We start from the raw sequence: 21,003 nt of genomic DNA on the forward strand, positions 1-21,003 counted from the left end.
TGTAGGAAGGAATCCACAGTGAGAAATGGGCAGACAAGAAGGGAATGGACTTCTTTGGGCGGCTGTGAACCAACTTCTAAATGTTTCCTTTTTGATTTTAGAAAAACTTCGCCAACTGGTTTGATTCCACATACTTCAGCAAGCGGCGGGAGCTTTAACAGACTTCGTTTTTACTGCAATGTTATTCAACTCTGTTAAATCTTTAAACCCTGAACTTTAAAAAAATATTACTCAGGCTTAGCTCATATGTGTTAGAAAAACCGTATCTGCTGGGCATTCTTAGGATAGGGGGTTGTGGGATACACGCTAAAGCAGATGTTGTTGAAAACAAAAATACCGTTCTGAGGATTCCTTTTGATATATCGTTCGTGTCCTCAACAGAAACTAAATAGATGTTGCTACAGTGGTTACCCCTTCTTCGGGGCCCACACCAGATGCCCCCATGCAGCCTCCCGGAGCCCCAGGCCTCCCCTGCTTCTAGGGAGGTGTCACTCTGCTCTTCCTAGGACTACACAGCCCACTGGGACACCGGTCCTTGTAGACGGGAGTCTGGGAGCCTGTGGCGGAGACTGTCAGATGCCAGTGTTAACGGGGGCTCTGCCGAGGTGGTGGTGAGGGTCTGTGTGCGAGTAGAACGGGTGGGCCGCAGGGAGTGGCAGGTGACCCCGTCCTGTTAGCCTGCTCCTGTTCCTTGAGGGTAGGGAGGGTGGCTCGCCCCACGGCCGTGAGCACGGCGCCCGACAGCATGTGTGTGGTCACACATTATTGAACTGAGGTAATCCAAGAACAATCTTATTTCCTTATTTTAGAACAAACTCACGATGTTGGACATTGCATCAAACAGAATCAAAAAGATTGAAAACGTCAGCCATCTGACAGAGCTGCAGGAATTCTGGGTAAGTGGAATGACCGCCGGGATTGGTTCTGCCTCCGCTGAAGCGCCACCGAGCGTAGCACTGAGTGCGTGCGGAGCGCCAGCCCCGGGCACCTCCTACGCCGTGAGGTGGGGGGCGCTGTCGCAGAGTTTACTCTTGGCTGTGTGCGCCGGCATCACCCAGGAGCGGAACTCGGGCCCCCCGTCATCCCAGACGCACAGACGCGGGCTGTAGCGGCATCCGCGTTTTCACAGATTCTGGGGATCGCAGCGCACAACAAGATGTGAGAGGCCCGGATCTGTAGGGTGAGAGTTGTCTGTGACCGAGAGCTTTCCAGACCCGGCCCGGGAGCTAGTGCGTTCAGTGCAGATAGACCGCAGCGGCACAGGAGAAGCCGGAAGGCTCTCTGCACTCAGTCCTCCCGGGCTCTGCCTCGTGTTTTCTGGGGCCAACAGGTGTGGGTTGGGGAGTGGTATGCCAGAGCCGGGAGGAAGAAGTAGGAAGAGAAGCAGCACGTCGCAGGTCCTAACTTCTTGACTCCTCTAAAGCGTTGCACGACGGTCACCGAGCTGAGGGCCGCAGTGTCGGGATTCTGTGGCGTGCTCTCCTGACGTGTGTGCTCTGCCTGTCCCCGGGCTGGGGGCCCGTGCACGGATCGTGGCACACGTTTCACCCTGAGATCCTCTGAAGCGAGCGTTGTCCTGGGTGTGCTCAGCTGACCAGGCTGTGCGTGGAGTCTGAGACATGACTCTTCCTTCCATAGCCGTGCTGCTGACCCTGCTTACGTCATCTTAAAAACTCCCCCAAGTTTCCCGACAACACAGGTAGCCTGCTGTGAAAACGACCTTTGCCCCTTACCGATAGCGCTGGGTCTTGGGTCGTGTCAGGTTGTGGTGCCAGAGCAAATCTGGGGAGACCAGAACCAGAAGTAGAAAGGTGGGAAAACCTTCAGGAGGTTTGGGAAACCAGCTGATACTGAAGCAGTGTTTCTGAAATGTGTGATTGCTTCTACATGCCCTGCCAAGGGACAAGAGCATGGGACATGGGGTGCTGAGACCACAGGTAGAGGCCAGCTGGGCACCCTGGCCATCGGGAAGGCAGGCAGGCAGGCTGGCACTTGCTGGAAGGTGGATAGTGCCCTGCCCTGTAACACACAAAGCAGATGAAGACAGTCAAATGAGGCAGAGCCTACAGTGCTTGATGGTGTCCAGACTGCTTCCTCTTCTGATCTGCTGATCATAGCAACCCTGCGAAGCAGGCGGTATTATGCCATTTTACCACTGAGGAGTTGCATTTCAGGAAGGGAGGTTGCAAACTGGGAGCTCTCAAACTCTGCTGTGCTCCTATCACATGTAGGGTTTGCTTAGCTATGAGCTGGTCTCTGAGAGAGAAATAGGAAGCCAGGCTTAATAAAATTTTAATCACCCAAATCCTATGTTTATTGATGTTCTGCTTGTCCTGCCGGTTACTGAGAGAAAGATGTTGGAATATCCCAAACATAACCGTGGGTTCGCTTTCTCCGTTCAGTTCACCGGCTTTTGCTCCTTGTATCTTTAAGGTTTTTATTGGTTGCATACACACTTAGGGTCATAGTGTCTTCTTGAGGTATTGTCTTTTCATCACATGGAATGTCCCTTTTCCGCGCTGCCCTCTTTGTTCTTGTCCTGAATTCTACCTCTCCGTGTTAACCTGGCCATTCTATCTTTCTCCTGTTACTGTTTCCATGGGTATCTTTCTCCATCCATTTACTCAACCTCTGTCTTCATGATAGGTAAAATACGTCTCTCGTAGACAGCACATCGGTTTTGCTTTTTTATCCAGTCTGACCATCTCTGCCTTTTAAGGGCAGTATTTACCCTGCTCATGTTTAGTACAATTACATTCACTTACACTTTGTGCAATGGTTGGGTTTAGGTCTGCCATCTTGCTATTCGGTTTTTATTTGTCCCATGTGTTCTTTGTTCCTTTTTTTCTCTTTTCTTGCCTTCTTTTTGGATTAGAAAAACATTATTTTTGGTAGTCTATCTTATTTTCACTATTGACGTAATTTGCTTATATCTGTATGCTGTATTTTAGGAATCACAAAATATATTTTCAGTTTATCACAGTCTGCCTTCAAATGATATATCACGTCACAAATAATGTAAGTCCCTTACAGGAGTGTGCTTCCATTCCTCTCCAACAGCTGACATTGCCCTATGTTTTACTTTTCATAGATTTAAGCCCCGTGACATGTTGCTGTATCAGTTATCTTTTAAGGAAATTTAATAACAAAATCCACTTATTTTACCATTTCTGGCATTTTTTAATTGTTTTATGTGGTTTCCATTGTGCCATTTCCCTTCCACCTGAAGAATTTTAATAATTTTTTATTGTGCAGCCTGTTGTAAACCAGTTGTTTCAGCTTTGATCTGTCTGGAAAAGTCTCTTTATTTTGCTTTCATTTTTGAAGTATGGGATTACAGCTCTACAATTCTAGTTTGCCAGTTTGGGGGGTTTGTCTACAGCACTTCATACGTGTTCCATTGTGCTCCAGCCTGCACTGTTCCTGATGAGAAATTGTTAGTCATTCTCGCCCCTTCTGTGTGACATGTCTCTCTCCCTCCAGCTGCTTTTTTTTTTATATATAATTTTTTTAATGTTTATTTTTGAGAGAGAGGGACAGACAGCGTGAGTGGGGGAGGGGCAGAGAGAGAGAGGGAGACACAGCATCCGAAGCAGGCTCCAGGCTCTGAGCTGTCAGCACAGAGCCCGACATGGGGCTTGAACCCACAAACCATGAGATCATAACCTGAGCTGAAGTCGGATGTTCAACCGACTGAGCCCCCCAGGCACCCCTGTCTCCCTCCAGCTGCTTATTTATGTTCTATCGTCACTTTTGTTTCTTGCAACTTGAAGGTCACGTGCTGTTGAGCTTTGGGGATCTGTGAATTTATAGTTTTCAAAATCAGATGCAGCAAACTTCTGAAAATAATTTCTGCTCCCAAAATTTATTCTGCTCCCCTTCCCCCAGTTTCTTCCTAAAACTCCAATTATGCATATGTTGTCCAGTGCTTGGTCACTGGGTCACTGGCTTTTATGTTGTGTGCTTGCGTTTGTATGATTTCTGTTCCTATGTCTGTAAGGTCATGATCGTCTGCAATGTTCATATGCTGTTAAGCTCTTGGAGTCAGTTTTTTAGCTCAGATGTTATATTTTTCAACTCTAAAAAAAAGTTTGGTTCTCTTTTTATAGATTCTGTTTCTGTCCTTAATGTTTGTGTTTCCCTTGAAGCCTTCCTTTTTCACATGGCTAGTCATTTTTGTATTAGATGCTGGCCATTAGGATGTTAAGTTATTGGGGCACCTGGCTGGCTCAGTCAGTAGAGCATGCAATTCTTGGTCTCAGGGCTGTGAGTTCAAGCCCCACACTAGGTATAGAGATTACTTAAAAATAAAATCTTTTTTTAAAAAGATGTGAAGTTATTGACTCTGGATTTTTTTTTTTTTTTTTTTTTTTTTTTTTTTTTTTTTTTTTTTTTTTTGCTTTCCTTTAAAGCGTATTGGCCTGTATTTCTGGCAGACAGTGAACCTGATCCTTTTGAGGCTCACTTTCAGCTTTATCAGCGTGAATCTACGAAGCCTGTCCTCTAAGGCTACTCTGCTCTGTTTCTAGGCTGTGACCCTTCTTGGGTCTCTAGTGAATGCCCTGGGCATTTAACGAGGTCTCTGCCTCTGGTTGGTGACGGCACAAACATGTCCTTTCCGTGCGTGAGCTCTGGCCTTGCCCAGTTCATTGCTTCTGGCGCCTCGTGGCTTCTATGCTGTGGCCAGTCCTGTAATTTCACGCCACCATCCACACTCAGTTGTCAGTCCAAGATTCAAGGGGACACTGGGTGCCCTTCTGGAGCTTTTTTCCCATACAGCTCACTCCTCTCCAGAAATCCCAGCTGCCTCTGCCTTCCCAAACCAGATTCACTGTCTCAACTCACTGTGGCCTCCAGGCTCTACTTGGGTTCCCCTGTGGTCCACAGCGTGCCTGCAGACAGAAGGCCAGATGCACACAGAGCTCACCTCCCTCGTTTCCCTGCTCTCTGGAGTCACTGTCCCGTGTCACCTGTTGTCCAGTGTATGCAAACAGCAGTTTCATGTTACTTGTCCTGTCTTCCAGTTTACGACAGAAAAGTGGAGTCCCGCTCCAGTCCTTCCCTCGCTTGAAGTGGAGGTCCTGTGACTTCATGTAATTTTTCACTTTTCTCTCTCACTCCTCCACGGCACACCGTGAGCTTCGCGGGGCAGAGGAGTCTCACTTTTGCTCAGTGTTGCCTCACCAACCCCTAGAACAGTGCCTGGCACACACTCGGTTGAATGAGAGGCAGGGATTTAGGAGAGGAAGCTTGGGTAGCTGGGTGGAGACCAGCTGTGGATAACATTGAAAATGACCCCGTGCAGGTACGTGAGCTGAGGGTTACTGTATTAAAAACGGCTCCTAGAGGGGCGCCATTTGAAAACGGGAGGTGGGGAACAGAGCACGAATAGGCATGTCGCAGAATAATAAGTAACAGTTGCTCGTAGGTACATAAAGCGTTTCCTACTTATTAATTTTTAGAATACACTGAAACAGTGAGATGTGGTGTTTTGATGGTCAGGTTGACAAAGCCTTTGCTAGAATGAGGCGTGCGTTGTGGCGAGCACTCCCTTGGGCGCCGGCAGGACTCTGGTTGACACGTGTTCTGTGGGGCATTCAGAGCCTTGGAACTTTCACATCTAAGACCTAACAAAATGATGAGAAAGTCAAAGATTATGTACAAAAATACATAGACATCAGGATTTGCGTTTGTTGTTTTTTTTTTTTACAGTGGAAATAGCTTTGTTGTATTTTCTAACAATAAAAGTATTTCTGTTCGTTGTAAAAAAGAAAAAGATCATATTACAAAGAAGAACGAGAAATCTGTTTTTTCCTTGGTTTTCAGCGTTTGGTGTCAGTTTAGAAAAGGTCATAAACCCAAAACTTATAAAAACAATTGTCCAGATTTTCTTCTGAAACTTTAAATTTGTATCATTCATATGTTCTCTCCAACTTAGGGAATAATGAATTATGATGTGGCCACACGATGAAATATGCTACTATAAAGCAAGGCTTTCAAATGGCGTTTGTAAAGGGGATTTAATTACAGGAAAATGCTCATAATGTTGATGGGAAAAAAGGAAGGTGCCAAGTATTCGGGGGCAGATCCGGGTGCTGGTGAACACAGTACACGTGGACGCTCGCACACAGAGAAAGGCCAGAGGAACGTGGGTAGAAACGAGAAGCCCTGCTCTCTGGATTGCACACATACAGCGGCTTCCTTTTTCTCTCTCTACTCTGTGGTTCCTCCAAGTTTTCCATGGTGAGCACGTATGTCTCTCGCGATTGAAAACCAAAGCATGGAAAAGTACATTCGAAGAGAAGCAGAGGTGAAGCTGACGCCAGTGCCTCCCGCCAAGATAGGCTCTGTGGCTCCCAGAGAAGGCCAAAGAAGACAGAACATTAACAGCGGTCTTCCTTTTGTGGCGAGACCGTGCATGATTTTTATCTTTTTCTTTTCCTCCCTTGCTGTATTTCCCACTCCTCGGCAACGAACATTTTTATCTCGGGAAGAAAAAGAGAAGGAGGTGTATTTCCACGCACGCTTGTCAGCAGGGGCCGAGCAGGTGAGCCACATGGCCGCCTTGTGTGCTCCATACTGGCGGGAGTGCAGGGGCCAGTGGAGGCCAGCGGAGGCCGAGACCCTTCTCCTGCTGCCCCACAGGTGACTGAGGCCACGTGAGCAGACCTGGCAGGTCGCGGCGGGGTGAGAAAGAAGGGAGTGAGTTCCAAATGAAACATCGATGGTGAGTCAGCAGAAACTGGTCACCAGCTGAGGGAAAGGCGAAGGTCACGGGCAGGGAGATGTGTGGGGCCGAGCAAGAAGGCAGCAGTTGAGCTGGGAGCTGCCTAGACGGCCTCCCCTTCACCAGATCATCCCGGCTCCCAGAAGTCGGCGTGGACGAGCCCAGATACGTAGCGTGCTGCGCAGAAGTTAGTGCATGCGTGTGTAAAGTGTATAAATAAGAGCGGGTACATGTGTCCCTCCTTTCTGCAGAGAGAAACCCCAGAAGCATCAACCTGCAGAAACGGTCGCCCGTAGGGCCCGAGGGGAAGGTGGAGGGTGTAACAGCAGACCGTGTCTTCTCCAAACACATCATTTTGCAGAGTTTTGGTTTTTGACAATGCTTTATGCATTTTTTTAAACATTTTTAATTTACAATTCTAAGTGGACTGAAACAAACGACTCGATATTTCAAATTCCTACAATAACGACACAGAAGACAGTGACACAGGAAAGATTTCTCTGACCATACGGCCTTTGGGAGCTGCATCCTAAGCACAGAAAGAACTCCTAAAGGATCTTGAATGTCCCTTGGTGGTTTTATTAGTGATAATATTGGTGTTATGATTTTGAAACTATTTTAAATATGTTACAGGATAAATATACTAACGTGAGTAGGATCCTTCCGAATACTCCACATACAAGAAAAGAGGCACAAATACAAAGTCACACTAGTGTGGCCTGTCGTGTTGGATTTGGATCTGGGGCCAGGTTTAGGCATGGAGGAAAGGCCGTCAGTCTTCCCATCTCGCACAAACAGCTATCACATGGGCAGGCATAGGGAGTAGCTGTTTCCAGGCCATGGGCTCAGGGCGACCACCGTGTCCACACCGCGGCCCTCAGCCAAGGGTGCTCGCCACCCACAGGTGGGCCCAGACACAGAGCTGCAGTTTCCCCAAGCAAAGGAAGCAGAAATCGGAGCTTGGGCTCCCGGGGCTGAAATTTTCAGGGCAGGCTCACAGCGGGGCGATGGCCACACGGAGACAAAGCCAGAGAAATCAGCCTGAGGATCCCTCAGCCGAAGAATAAGCAGCACATGGGCAGCAGGCCTGGCAGAGGACAGCTGAGGACGTCAGGCCGGGTGGAGATTCCGGATGCCACGCAGCGTGTGGAGGCACCGCGTTCCAACCTGCCAGGGCGGGACGGCTGTGCCCGACACCCCAGAAAGCGCATCGACAGCCCAGCGCAGCCACACGTCAGAGGCACATGCAGCACTCTCCCGGAGCCTGCGACCAGGCCTTCACAGGACCAGGAGGCTTCGCAGAACACCGCTCTTTAGAGGAGGACAGCAAAACGCAGGCTGCAAGAAGTGTGGCATCCACAGCAGCCAGTGTGCAGAGAGGCAGGAAAGTGCCACCCAGAACAAGGAGAAAACATCCATAGAAACCACAGGAGATGACCCATGATGTGTCCCCCTCACTGAGGTCCTGGCATTCGTGCCCACGTGACCCCTGCCCACAAGTGTGTGTGGGCCTTACCAACTCATTTCCAACAAAACATGGCAGAGGCCACAGGAGCCCACCCCTGTGCTTGGGCTATGAAGAGGCTGCCCTCGGGCCCAGGGACTCTGTCTGGTTCTCCCTCTTGAATCCGTACCTGAATACGAAGTAACAGACACCTCTTCTGACGCCAGCAGCACACAAGGCACACGTCCCCTTTCTTGAAATGCCCTACAGATTGTCCACAAATAGGTGGTTGTGATATTCTACCAGTTACTTACAAGATGTACCTTGAGAATTCTTCCACACCTCTGTTTTCAAGATGTCACTGAGTTTAGGAGAAATTAAATGTAAATCCTCTATATAAACATCAGCCACAAAAAACCATCGTAATGGGAAATACATCCTGTGAAGTTAGGGTCTCAAAAACCACAAGCAGTCTGCTGGGAAGATGTCGAGCAGGGAGACCGTCAAAAGCAGAATTCCAGTCGTGGACTCAGGCCACCTCATCACCGGATGCTAAAATCACTGAAGAGCTGGATGTCTGCCGTGTGTCGCCCCACGTAGAATTTGCTAAATGCAAAGGGCAACTTCATCCATATGCCCAAATTTACCATCCCTGACAGCAACAGCCTGATGCTGTGTCCCCCCGCCCCCCATGTGAGTCATCTATAAAACGTACTTGCCAAAAATGTTTATTTGCTCTAACCAAGCATTCAGACCTAACTTTGAGTTTACAGGAAACACGGGGGCTAGGAGAACATGCTAGGTGACACCAAAAGAGAGCCAGAGGGTACGTCCAAACGAGGGGCATTCCACAGGAAAGTTAACTGAGTTTCTTCACAAAGTCAATTTCATTTAACAGAAGAAAAAAAAAAATGTGAGTTGAAGGTGGGAAATGTTCTAGATTAAGAGACTAGAAGTTGTACCTTCTGGGGAGATATTCTCTAAGGGTCACACCCCACCCTGTTCCTTTACGCCCCAGTTGTAAAGAACGTAACGGGGAACAGGAGGTGCCGTGTTTTCCCTCAGTGAGTATAACATCTTTGCCCCGGCCTGGGCTCAGGAGACTCTGAACTGTGTGTGGAAACAACACAAGGGAATGGTTTTGCGCTCCATTTTGGAAACATGAAGATAAGACTCTAAAAGTTATCTGTATCCAAGACATCATTCCAGTGTTCCAGTGGGGAGGAGTGAAATCTCCAGTTCCGCACTGATGGAATCCTGGAGGAAACTGGCCTGAGGCCGACTGGATCACCCGAAATGCTGGATCTGGACTTCATAGAGATAGTCTCCCCGCCCAGAACTGGCGGCATGCGGGTGTCCGCGGGCACCGTGACGTGCAGGACGGCAAGCGTGCGGTGGGCAGATAGGAGAAAACGTGTGTTTTGAACCAGAAGAGGACCGGGCGCTGTGCGGCCGCCTGTGCCAGAGCTGACAGCCTGAGTCCACCACTGTGATGTTATGAAAAGGTTTTTAAGCAGACTATGTTGCAAAAAACCTTATTTCTTCTAAAGAATGCTAGACTGCTACTTTTATTTTGCTGTGTTAAGGTCAAAGCGTAGGTACGTGTGTGCACCGTTTCGGTGGCTGTCCACTTTGGCGGTGGATGGACTGCTTCCCCGGCACTTCTAATTGTGCCCACTTTGCATTTGGCCATGTGAGCGGCTCACGGGTGGGCAGATTTATGCTTCATCGAGTAACACTTGAGAATGCGTCCTGAAGGAGCTGTTCTCCAGCGTCCCCTCCAGGGGATGCACCACTCAGGCCGACGGCAGAGCGCCTTCTCAGTGTCCGGGCCCTCTTGCAGGTTTCCGTCCCTTCGCGGGGCCGAGACCTGCGTTTTGGAAACCTAGACTTTCCGAAGCAGGTGGCACCCTCGGCCCACAAGAAGTCATGTGAAAAGAGGGTTCCTCGCCCAAGTAGGTCTGGGAGTGCGCGGGCTCACGGGGAATTAGTGCAGACGTTCTGGCCGTGGCCGCCGAGCGGGTAGCGGACTGGCTCCAGCCATGAGCAAGCACAAGATGTGGTTTGGCTCTACTCGGGCAGAGCACGAGGCTGTGGCCCCGGGGAGGCGTGGCAACTGTGGAGCGAAGAACAGGACCCGTGGTCAAAGTTTATGGCAAGACAAGGCATAAGGCACTGCAGAGGGGGTAGCCGTGCAGAGAAGGGGCCCAGCACACCGTGGCCGAGGCCCGAGCCGTCTGGGCCCAAGGCCGCCCCACTCAAGGCTCACGCGGTGGCAATGCGGGGGTGCGGTGCCCACGTAGAGAGAGCTTACCAACACCATCAGCATCCAGGCCAGACTCCACAGAGGCCGTTCCTGACGGAAGGACCCCAGGCTCAGATTCGACCTACCGCAGACCCACCCTAAATAAAGCCGAAATCAAGCTCAAACTATCTCCAGAGGTGGAGTTTGGAGGTCGGTCCCCACCGAGTCGGAGGGACCCTGACAAAGTGTGAAACCAGGTTCACGCAGGGCGTGCTGATCAGCTGGTATTAGAACAAAAAATCCATTCTCTTCAAAGAATCCAGTGTCGATAGCACGTTATCCACAATGTCTAGCGTTTGGTCTAAAATCACAGATCTATAAACAGGAAAATATGATCTGTGCTTAAAAAGAAGTTGTCACAAGAAACCAAACCCTTGGTGCCAATTAATCTCTGGGCCTGGAGGGGAGTTGTGGTGTCTTGTTCTCATGCCCGCCTCCAGACGGTTCTTCCTCCTCCCTAAAGACCTCCCGCCACGCAGCCTGGTGTGCTCACTCCACCCCAGGGGCCTCACCCCTCCCTTCCCTGAAGATGTCAGGACTCGCTCCCACCCAGCACTGCCCCTGCCACGCGCGGTCCTTGCTGCTCTCCGAGTCCGTGTAGGTGTCCCAGGGGCCTGGCGCCTCCTCACCCCCCCGAAAGTCACGGTTGCTGACACCCCCCCCCCGACGGACCCCGAGCCCTGTGGTTGCCAGCTCCACGCAGTCCGCTCCATCCGCCAGCATTCCCATCTGCTTGCTGCCCCATCGAGACCATCACCAGGGACCCCGGCCCCCTCTCCGTCTCTCGCCTTCTTAGGTGCTCACCCCCACACCACTCCTACATCAGGAGGCTGCTATCGTCACCCCCTTCTGCTCGACCGGCTCACCCTGCAGAAGGTGTTAACTTCGCCTTGGCTGAGCCCGCCATGCTCCCCGCAGTGCCTTCCTGCCTTTCGAGCCAAGCTTAGCCCATCTTCTCCGGGTCAGGTTCCTCCGCCCTCGCCGGACGTCCTTGCGTGGAGAGAACCTCACTCTCAGCCCCCCATCACGGCGGATGTAGGCGGTTCTCTGCGGCCACCTCCTCTTCGTTCAAGGACACCCACCAGTGATGCCCCTGCCCCAGCCCGTAAAAGCGTTTCCACCCGTGCACAGACGGGCTGCCTCTCCTGTCCTGAAGGCTGCCCTCTCTCCTTGACCATGACCCCCTCCCCCTCCCACCCCCCACCCCCCCCTCCGCCATCGCTGCCCTCCTTTGCAGGCAGCCTGCTCAGGAGACCTCTCGTCTGGCTGGCTGTCACTCACCTCCACCCTCCACCCTGGGACTCACTCAGCAGCAAGCTCTCCCCGTGGCCAAGGACGGGCACGCACCCCCAGCCACGGTGTGGCCCACCAGCCAAGATGGTCTAGCGGTCGGGGCCTGTGCTACACCTGGCGTGTTGGAAGCTTCCCTCCACCAGCAGACATGTGGCTGGATTCAGTGTCCCTCGCACCCCTCACTCTACGCTGGAGTGCCTGCCCGGGGTCCGGTCTTGGGCCTTCTCTCTGCCTAATGAGCCTCTCCAGTCCAAGTACCCCCGTCTGCTCCCAGCACCCATATTTATATTCCCAGCCCGAGTCTGTCCTGGGCTCCGGATTTGCAGCAACAACTGTGTGCCCAGCGCAGGACGTCGTTGGCTGACTACCCACCCCCAAACCCAGCAGCACGTCCTGAGCCCGTGAGCCTCCCTCCCCAAGCTGTCCTTCCTCCATTTTGTTCAACAGCCTCCCAGTTCTTCGGGCCAAAAATCTCAGAATCTTCCTTTGTTTCTCCTTATCTTTTACACATCACGTGCAAGACGACGCCTTCCCTCCCCCTTCTACCCAGAATCCAGCCTCTCTGCACCTCTGCTGTCAACACCGTGCCACAAAGCCACCATCATCCCTGACCGGCACCATTACCACCACTTTCTAATGTGCAGCACTCTCCACACGACCGTGACCAGATTCAAGTCCACAGCCCTTCCAGGGCCACCATCTCAGTCCTTCAAAGTCCCCACTGCCACGCCCATGTCTTGTTGCTGCCGAACCCCAGCTCCTAGAACAGAGCCTGGTACGTGAGAGGTTCTCACGCATTCGCCCAGATGCCCAGCCGCCGTGTCAGTGTTTCAGACCCGAAGGCAAGGCAGTGTCCCAGAATTCCATGCCGACTAACGTGCTCTTGGCTCGCAGCGCTTGAACTCCCCTGGCGCTCCTGCCGAGGGGCCACAGGTGGGTTCCTGGAAAGGCTCCGCCTCCTTCCCATTGCGTGCGCGTGGGTCGCTCCTCTGTATGCAGAGGTGAAGGTGAAAGGGGCCGCGCTGTCGCCTCCACCCACCCCGGCTCCCGCTGCAGGTTCACAGAGGACGGACCTGCCCCTGCCCGTCGGGAGGAGCGCACCTGCCCTCGGCCTGTGTGCGCTTGGAACTGGGGGGTCAGACCAGCAGGCCGTGAGGCTGGTGTGGCACCCCCCTGTTAGTGATGCCTACGCTCCCAGCGGCTTTCTGGCTTGCGCCTCGTTTAAACTTGGTCATCGGGGCCACCCGGCTGGCTCAGTCGGTGGAGCATGCGACTCTTGATCTCGGGGTCACGAGTGTGAGCCCCACATGGGCTGCAGAGATCACTTAAATAAAAATAAAACTTTAAAGGTCCTGTCATCCAAAACCCTCCAATGACCTGCTGGAGTCCGGTTGCCCTGCTTGTCAGAGCCAGCTGTGCCTCACCCCGGCGCCGCGGTCTGGGACGTGGCATGGGTAGGGTAAGATTGGCCACGGCGGGGCGTTTACACCACAGAATCTGGCGGACACTACCCATCAGGGCTCTTTGAAATCTCTTGGAGCTGGTTGCTGAGGGCGCCTGCCGGACCGCCCGGCCTATGCCCTCGCCTCCGCACCCCCTGGGGCAGATGGCTGTATCTAGCCTTCAGAGACTGTCCCGCCATCTGTGTTCACGTGGTCCTCTGCCAGATTCTTGGGGAACTGGCAGAAGCCAGGGTGGCTCACCCTCTGAGCCTCCTGCCTCGCCCCCCACGGAGGAGCCACCACCATCCACAGGACAGGTGTGGACTGAGCGTCATAAGCACGTGCTGTGACAGGCACTCTAAATCCAGAGGCCCACCATGCCCTCGTCTTGACGGTGGTTCAAAGAGAGAATTCTCCCTGGCTCTGGCGGGCCCTGTCCAGGTGGGCCTTGGCAGGATCAGGAGGGTGAAATCTAACCTGCTTTGAGCCTGTAACTCAGACTTCTGAGCCCCTCCTCCAGGTTCATATCCTGGGGCCATCATGTCAGCCATGCAAGGTGAGCGGCGGCCGGGCATTTACGTCACAGACCCCAGCAAGGGGCATCCCAGTGGGACAAGCCAGAGGCAACTTCGGGGACAGATGGACGTTTAGTCAGTGTGGCTGCTGCCCTGCTGACCATGTCACAGGCAGGGCGTGCCGTCAGGCCGTGGGGATGACTGAATGGGTCTGAAAAAGAAACCGAACCTACTGTGACACGTTGCCAGGAGATGGGGCGGGGTTGTCCTCGGTGTTGCTCTGATCGTTTCTCCGCTGATGTTAACTTGGATTAGCCCCTTTCGTGGTGATGTGGCCCAAGTCCTGGGCATGAGCAAGAGCATTTCCCTTGGGACACTGCTGGAAGGTGGCCGGGAGGTACCGAGCGGTGACAGGGTTCCATGAGGGCACCAGGAAGACTTAATACCAAGTCACACTGTCTTCAGAGGGGGGAGGACGGGAGCGCGTCTGTGGCCTCGTGCCCAGGTGTGGGGGTGGGAGGCTCGGGCCCTTCAGTCCTACAAGCTTTTCTAACGCACTTTGTGTGTGTGTGTGTGTGTGTGTGTGTGTGTGTGTGTGTGTGTCCTCCAGATGAACGACAATCTCCTCGAGAGCTGGAGCGACCTCGACGAGCTGAAGGCAGCCAAGAGCCTGGAGACGGTGTACCTGGAGCGGAACCCCCTGCAGAAGGACCCCCAGTACAGGCGGAAGATCATGCTGGCCCTGCCCACCGTGCGGCAGATCGACGCCACCTTCGTCCGGTTCTGAGTCTTCCCGGCTCCTCGCCCGGGCCCTCTCTTCACAAGAACTTCCCAGCCACGGTTTTTATCTGCCCGTTGCTCCTCGAGCCGTCACTCTCAACAGTCACAAACCCAATGGCAATAAAAAGGCACTGAGTGATAACCGCCGTGTGTGACGCCCGCGCCGCTCCGGGATGCCGCCACGCGGTGTTCTAGTTAGACGGTCATGGTCCCACCCGTGGTGTTCCCGCCACATCAGTCTCCTCCTTCCTCTCCGGGAGGTCTTGGCCCTCATGAGAAGGGCGGGCCGGTGGGTATGGGGGCGCTGCCCAGGGTGGGGGCACTCGGTGGCCGGCCTGGCCGCCAAAGCTGTTTGGTCTTAAACACCAGGTGATGCCTCAGTTTTTCTAATTGCATGTATTTAAAAAACAAAACTGGGCACAGGATGCCTCAGCCCTGCGTGCTGCAACCCTCCCGGCTCCTAGATGGTCACAGCCATGCACCAGGCCCCTGCTGACCGCTGCCCGGGCTTGCCCTGCCGACCCAACCTCAGCTCTTCGGGGCCCGGACCACCCGCAAGAGGAAACGCTTCCCACACGCACGGCTGCCCGTGCCGCTGGCAGTGCGGACCCGCCCAAGTCTCTGTTCAAGACTTTCTCCAAAGAGCCCACCTCCTGGCAGATTCTGACATCACTTCCCAGTCTTTCCCTGTCATGTTGGCTTGTTTCTTAGAAAATTTACGTCAACACTCACCCAGGGTCTCTCGGGGTCTCAGATTTCCCTTCTGCAGAAAGAGCACTGAATCATGGTCACCATGGTCCCTTCTCCAAGGTTCTAGAGCTGCCCTGTCCAGTATGGGGGCCACTTGCCATCATGTGTGGTTGCTTCAACATAAACTTAAATTTGTTCAAATGAAATAAAAGATTCAGTTCCTCAGTTGCACTTGGCACATTCCAGGTGCTCAGTAGCCACGTCTCACGAGGCGGACCGGTTCCCGTCGTCACAGAGAGTTCTGGAAGGTCCTGCTCTAGATCCTGATGAGTAGCCTGCACAGGCCACTCTTGAGAGCCAGGGAGCAGGTCAGAGGTCTCCGAGCGACCAGGTGACCCCTGCCAGCATTCGTGGACCTGCCAGTTGTTGGCCTGAAGTTTAAGGTCACGTCTAGTTCCCAACTCACCTTCACCAGGATAAATCGTGTGGCCTGTCCCTGTGAGTGCCTGCCCGCTGGAAGCAAATTTCCGGGAAGGGGTCGGGAGGGCGCGGCCCCAGAAAGGGTCTTCAGATTACAGCCCTAGAAGCAAGAAGAAAGACAGTCTAGACACAAGCATTCGGGACTTGACTGCCACTGCTGGGAGCATTATTCACAGGCATCATCCACCCAAATACAACCCCGTCAGATGAACCACAGAACGGTGGAGGTGTCATTCCGGAGCAGCAGGCCACACCCGGCGGGACCTTCATTCCTGAGCACACAGCTGACAAAGAGCCCTCTGTGAAGCAGAGACCGCATTCTTGCCCGGGCACGAGACGCGCCCCGAAAAGTGGGCCATGTGAGCCACGAGGTCACCGCTTTTTAATCTGGGAGCTAGAGCGTCGCAGGTAGCGGCAGACGGCACATGTGTTCACCATGGCGTGGAAGAAAAGGAGCAATCGTTTATAAACACGTGCACGGGGAGCCATGTGGTGAAAGTAGCTGCGAACAGGATAGGTTTGTCCTCATGGGTAGGAAAAGAAACCCAGAGAGCCTCGGGCAAACAGGACAGTAAGGAGATAAGCCTCAGCCTCTGGTGTGGATGAGGTGGGGACACGTGCCCAGAGCCAGTCCCAGTCCCACTAACATCCGGCCTCTGTGCTTTAACAGACCCAGGAAACGTACAGGGGGGAAGCGGGGGAAGGGGGGGAAGGGTGTGCAGAACCGGCAGTCCCAGACCAAGCGTCACTTGAATATTTGAGAAGCTCATTAAACTTAAGATCCACACTGAACCGTGAAACTTTGGACAAGGGTCGAGGGAGGCAGCTTCCTGCCGGATCCTAAAAGCTACAGACCAGGCTGGTGGGGTCCCGGCCCCAGACGGTGCCGAGCAGCATTGCTGTGTACAGGACACCCCCTGCGTGGCCCGGGGTCAGAAACCTCGGAGTGACCGGGAAAATGGGTGGCGGGAGGAAGTGCGGGAACACCTCTGTGAGCCGCAGTGGAGCAGAGCATTGATGCCCGGAGCGCAGCCACAGACACGGTTTTGATGGGTTCGTCTACGCAAAAATAAAATCCCTGTAGAGCACGGAACACCACGGGTAGACCATAGACAGCAGGTGAAGACACATGCTCCCAGTGTTTACAACTGGCAGAGGCCTGATCAAAGAGCCCACTAGAAACCCGCCGAAGGCGACAGCAGGCAATCCAGGGAAGCCAGAGGGCCCGGCGACCACCCCCGGCGCGCCGGTCTTCGGAGAGGCACACACGGGATGGGCCGCTGCTGTGCCCCTACCCAAAATTAGCCGGGTCGAAAGCTCCCGGCGTGGGGTGTCCAGGAGGGCACCGCACGTGGGCCCTGGGCGCAGTGCCGTCACGGCCCAGGCAGAGGGACCCCAGGGGCACCCTGAACCCTAAAAGCGCACCCAAGCTGGGTCTTTGGCTACGGTAAATGTCCTTCGGCCGGAAGCAGCTCGCGGCGCCTGCTGAGCAACCCAGAGGAGGCTGCGGCCCCGGAAACCACGTGTGCGTGGAGGAGCGCCGTGCGGGGGCGCGCGCGCGCAGGCAGGACGGCCTGCGGGGGGGCACGCGCGCGCGGACTGGAGGGCTCTCAGACGCGGAGGGAACGGAGGGAACGGCGGCGGGAACAGCCAGGAATGAGGGGCAGCCGGGAACCCCGCCTCCTCAAGCACGTGGTCCGAAACAACCCCAAGCAAAGACACCTACTAGGAGGCAAGTTTGGAGCGAGAGGGAGGGAGGTGAGGAGACAGCACAGACACCGGCAGGAGTGGCCATACTGCTGATCCCACCGGGGGGGGGGGGGGGGCGGAGCGTGGCTGCAGGGAAGAGACGCGACCGTGCGCACTCGACGCCTTCGCCCCTGTCTGTCGGCCTTCCCTCTTTCAGGTACTTGGGATCATACAGCGGTGAGCCAGACGACCCTTTGTTTCTTCTCATAAGATTTTTAAAAACCCGCCCTTGGGAACTTCCCGGGGAGCGGGCGTAGGTTAAACAGCAACCGGAAGACAATTGTATGGCTAGAAGGTGACTCCACGTTTGGGAGAAACGTGCCTTTGGCCAGGCTCCCTGGCGGCAGGGGTGGGGTGACCTCGCTGAGGGGCAGAACCGGGCCAGAGCCACACTGGGGGGTGGGGGGGAAGCAGGCCGAGGGGGCAGCAGAGAGGAGGAGGCAGAGCAGAGGGAGGGGAGAGTGAAGCCTCGGGCAGAGCATTCCGGAACCCCAATCCCCCGGGCTCCGGGCGCTTGGCGGGAAGAGCCTGGATGGGGAGTAAGCGCTGGCAGGACCCCAGCAGGCTGCAAGGGAGAGGCACAGAGGGAGGGGGAAGCAGGGAGGGGCAGGGGAGGTACCCTGAGGTCAGGGAGGGGCAGGGCAGGGGGACGGGCAGACAGACACGCTGGACGCAAAGGTGGCGTCCTACTGTAGCAGGAGGCGAGCAGAGAAGGCGGTGGCCACCTGGGGGAGGGGGTGCTTGCTCCGTGCAGAGGGAATGTTTGGGAGAGAGGTGGAATCTGGGAAGGCTCTTGAGGGGCAGGGATGAGTCCTGGAGGGGACAGAAGGGTCCTGGGGAGCAAGAGAGGGTCCTGGGGGACAGGGGGGAGTCCTGGGGAGGAGAGAAGGGTTCTGGGGGCAGGGGTGAGTCCTCGGGGGGGCCAGGAGAGGGTCCTGGGGGCAGGTATGAGTCCTGGGGGAGGGGGGCAGGAGAGGGTCCTGGGGGTCAAGAGAGGGTCCTGGGGTCAGGAGTGAGTCCTGGGGAGCAAGAGAGGGTCCTGGGGGACGGGGGGGGGGAGTCCTGGGGAGGAGAGAAGGGTTCTGGGGGCAGGGGTGAGTCCTCGGGGAGCCAGGAGAGGGTCCTGGGGGCAGGTATGAGTCCTGGGGGAGGGGAGCAGGAGAGGGTCCTGGGGAGCAAGAGAGGGTCCTGGGGGACGGGGGGGGGGGGGGAGAGAAGGGTTCTGGGGGCAAGGGGGAGTCCTGAGGGCAGGGATGAGTCCTGGAGGGCAGGGGTTGAGTGAGCGGATAACACATACTGTACAGGAAGACTGCGAACCATTCATGACCCACCCCTCAGACTGTGTGCAGGACGGGTGACTGAGGAGAACAGAAGAGGCACCCAGCTGGCAGTCACTCCGAGGGCCATCAGCCCAGTGATTTTGTTCGGAGCAGCAGTGTGCCCACCGCAGGGAGGAGGCACATTTGGTTGTAAACCAGCTGTCAGATCTGCTCCCTTTCCAGGCTGCCCCACGGCGGTGGCGGGGGGGGGGGGGGGGGGTGTGGAGGGGCTGGGACTCGTGCTTAGCCGGTGGCACCTGCCGTCTGGAGGGGAGGGACAGGTGCAGGTGGCACAGGCTGGAGTCTGGGCCTGCAGGTGCCGCAGCTCCCTGTTCTTGTGAGGTGACGAAGATCCTTTTTCAGCCACAGTTGGAGGTCTCTTCCCCCTGCTTCCGCCGATGTATTTCTGAATGTTCAACAGATGAATATAAAAGGTTACAGTCAGAAAAGGCCAGTGTGCAGTGTGGCAGATCCGGGCCCTGGGCTCTTCCTGGCACCCGGGACCCAACAAAACACCTGCGCTCGTTGCTTGCTTGCTTTTTTCTTCTTCTTCTTCTTAATTTCTAAAAACTGCCAGAGTAACGCAACTTGGAAAAATGTCAAACCAGGCAACATCGTGTAGAGTGAAAATCTAAGCTTCCCGCTTTTGAAGGTGTCCTGCGTGCATGTGTCCCTCCAGGGCTCCAGCCGTGGGGCGCGGTGGCCCCCCGCGACCTGTCCCCGCTGCCCTCCTCAGGTAGACATCCCTGAGGCCCCAAGAGCAGAGAGCCGGGAGCCCCTGACAGCTGGCCTCCTCCTGGGATGCTCCTCTGCAGTGTCTGGCCGGAGCACAGGGCAAAGTTGTCTCAGGCCGGGAAAACTCTGGGCCACACCAGACAGAGGCCCTGGGGTTTCAAGCCGAGCTCCCCACCCCCCGGGTGCTCCTCCTGTCTCCGCCTGCCTCACCCCTTTCCTGGGCTCCGGGGCATCCCATCTCGGCGTCTGTGTGGGAAGCGCTTGACCCTCAGACTCAGGGGGTCCCAGCTGTGGCTGGGCCCTGCCTGTGGGAGCTTGACCCGCTGAGCAGGGTCTCCCTGGGAGCAGAGGGGGGGGTCAGAGATGCAGCCAGGACGAGGGTGCGACTCGGGGGTTTCAACAGGTGTCTGGTGAGGAGGGCTGAGCGCGGGTGAGCGGGATCCTGGGAGAAAGGCCCCGAGCAGAGAGGGCCCAGGGGGGGCCCGGGGCCCTTCTCCCTGCACTGAAGTGGGCCCTGAGCTGACGTGGTAGCCTGAGGCCACACCCAGGAAGTGGCAGAACGGGCTCTACCACCTGGGTCCCCCATGTCCCACACGGGCACCCTGCCAGGCAGAGACGACAGCCCACATCTGTGGCCACCCCCGCCGGATGCCACCTCTCCCTAATGTCCCACAGCAACGGCCCGACAGCTGACATGGGCTCTGGCATCCCTGAGTACAAAGGGGAGCACAGTGGCATTTGCATGTGCGCTGGGTGAGGGCCCTAGGAAAATAGGCTGCCTCTGTTTGCAGACTCAGAGCCCCACACCCCCTCTTCAAACAAAGGCAGATCCCATTCCAGGAGCTGGGGGGGTGGGGAGGGGGAACTTGCCCCAGCCACTCTGCTTCCGGGCCCATTTGCCAGGCGAGGGGAGGACATGTGAGTGGCCATCGCCCACCCCCACGCCGGGCAGGGTCCCTCCCAGTTCTCTGCCTATGGAACTGGCTTGGACTCAGCTGCCCAGACCAGGCTTGTGCTGAAAAGCTGGCCATGACCTCGGAGGCCTCTTCTGGAAGCCGCCGTCCCAGGTGGGAGCCTTTTCTGATGCAAGGGCCATGGGGAGGAGGGGGGAGAGGGACTCCAGGGAGGCTGGGTGAGCACCCCCGGGCCATCAGGGCTCCAAATGCCCTGAACTACGGGTTAAGCTCCAAGGTCCCCCTGCTACCCAGAGGCCTGCCCAGGCCTCGGGGGTGAGAAGAGCCAAGGCTCGGTGTGGCTCTGGGCAGGGCGCCTCCAATCGGAGGGACAGCCAGTGGAGCCACCACGGAGGAGGTCACTGCTGTGGCCTCATCCCCCGTCCTCTCTGCACCGAGCGCTCACCACAGTGGGGAAGGCTGCCAGCTGGCTTAAGATCCCTGAGACTTCTCCTCCAGGAGGGCCTCGTGGCCCCCACTGTCACAATGCCAGGCCCTGGCTCAGGGCCGTCTGGCACCTCAAAGACTCCGCCGGGCTGCGGGCTCACACCTCCGCCTCCCCCAGGTTATG

The 21,003-nt window shown here is 55.4% G+C and overlaps 2 protein-coding genes across 14 annotated transcripts in view; both read left to right on the forward strand.

The window, feature by feature from the left end:
* The window catches only part of PPP1R7 (protein phosphatase 1 regulatory subunit 7), a 29,045-nt gene extending 14,397 nt beyond the window's left edge, over positions 1–14,648 (forward strand). For 5 of the 6 annotated variants that reach the window (XM_027045648.2, XM_027045654.2, XM_053216083.1 and 2 more), the window contains exons 9-10: positions 810–896; positions 14,337–14,648. In XM_027045648.2, coding sequence (XP_026901449.1) covers positions 810–896; positions 14,337–14,513 — 264 coding nt within the window. In that variant the 3' untranslated portion in view covers positions 14,514–14,648. Of the gene's footprint in view, positions 1–809; positions 897–1,638; positions 7,369–14,336 lie in introns of those variants that run through there. The other variant, XM_053216085.1, reaches the window with a different exon arrangement.
* Positions 14,649–18,988: 4,340 nt separating this feature from the next.
* ANO7 (anoctamin 7) overlaps positions 18,989–21,003 on the forward strand; it is a 29,793-nt gene continuing 27,778 nt past the window's right edge. For 7 of the 8 annotated variants that reach the window (XM_053216087.1, XM_053216086.1, XM_053216089.1 and 4 more), the window contains exon 1: positions 18,989–20,546. In XM_053216087.1, the coding sequence (XP_053072062.1) occupies positions 20,509–20,546 (38 nt within the window). In that variant the 5' untranslated portion in view covers positions 18,989–20,508. The remainder of the gene's footprint in view (positions 20,547–21,003) is intronic. The other variant, XM_027056319.2, reaches the window with a different exon arrangement.

Source organism: Acinonyx jubatus, chromosome C1, assembly GCF_027475565.1.
Source record: "Acinonyx jubatus isolate Ajub_Pintada_27869175 chromosome C1, VMU_Ajub_asm_v1.0, whole genome shotgun sequence".
NCBI classification, from domain to species: Eukaryota; Metazoa; Chordata; class Mammalia; order Carnivora; family Felidae; genus Acinonyx; species Acinonyx jubatus.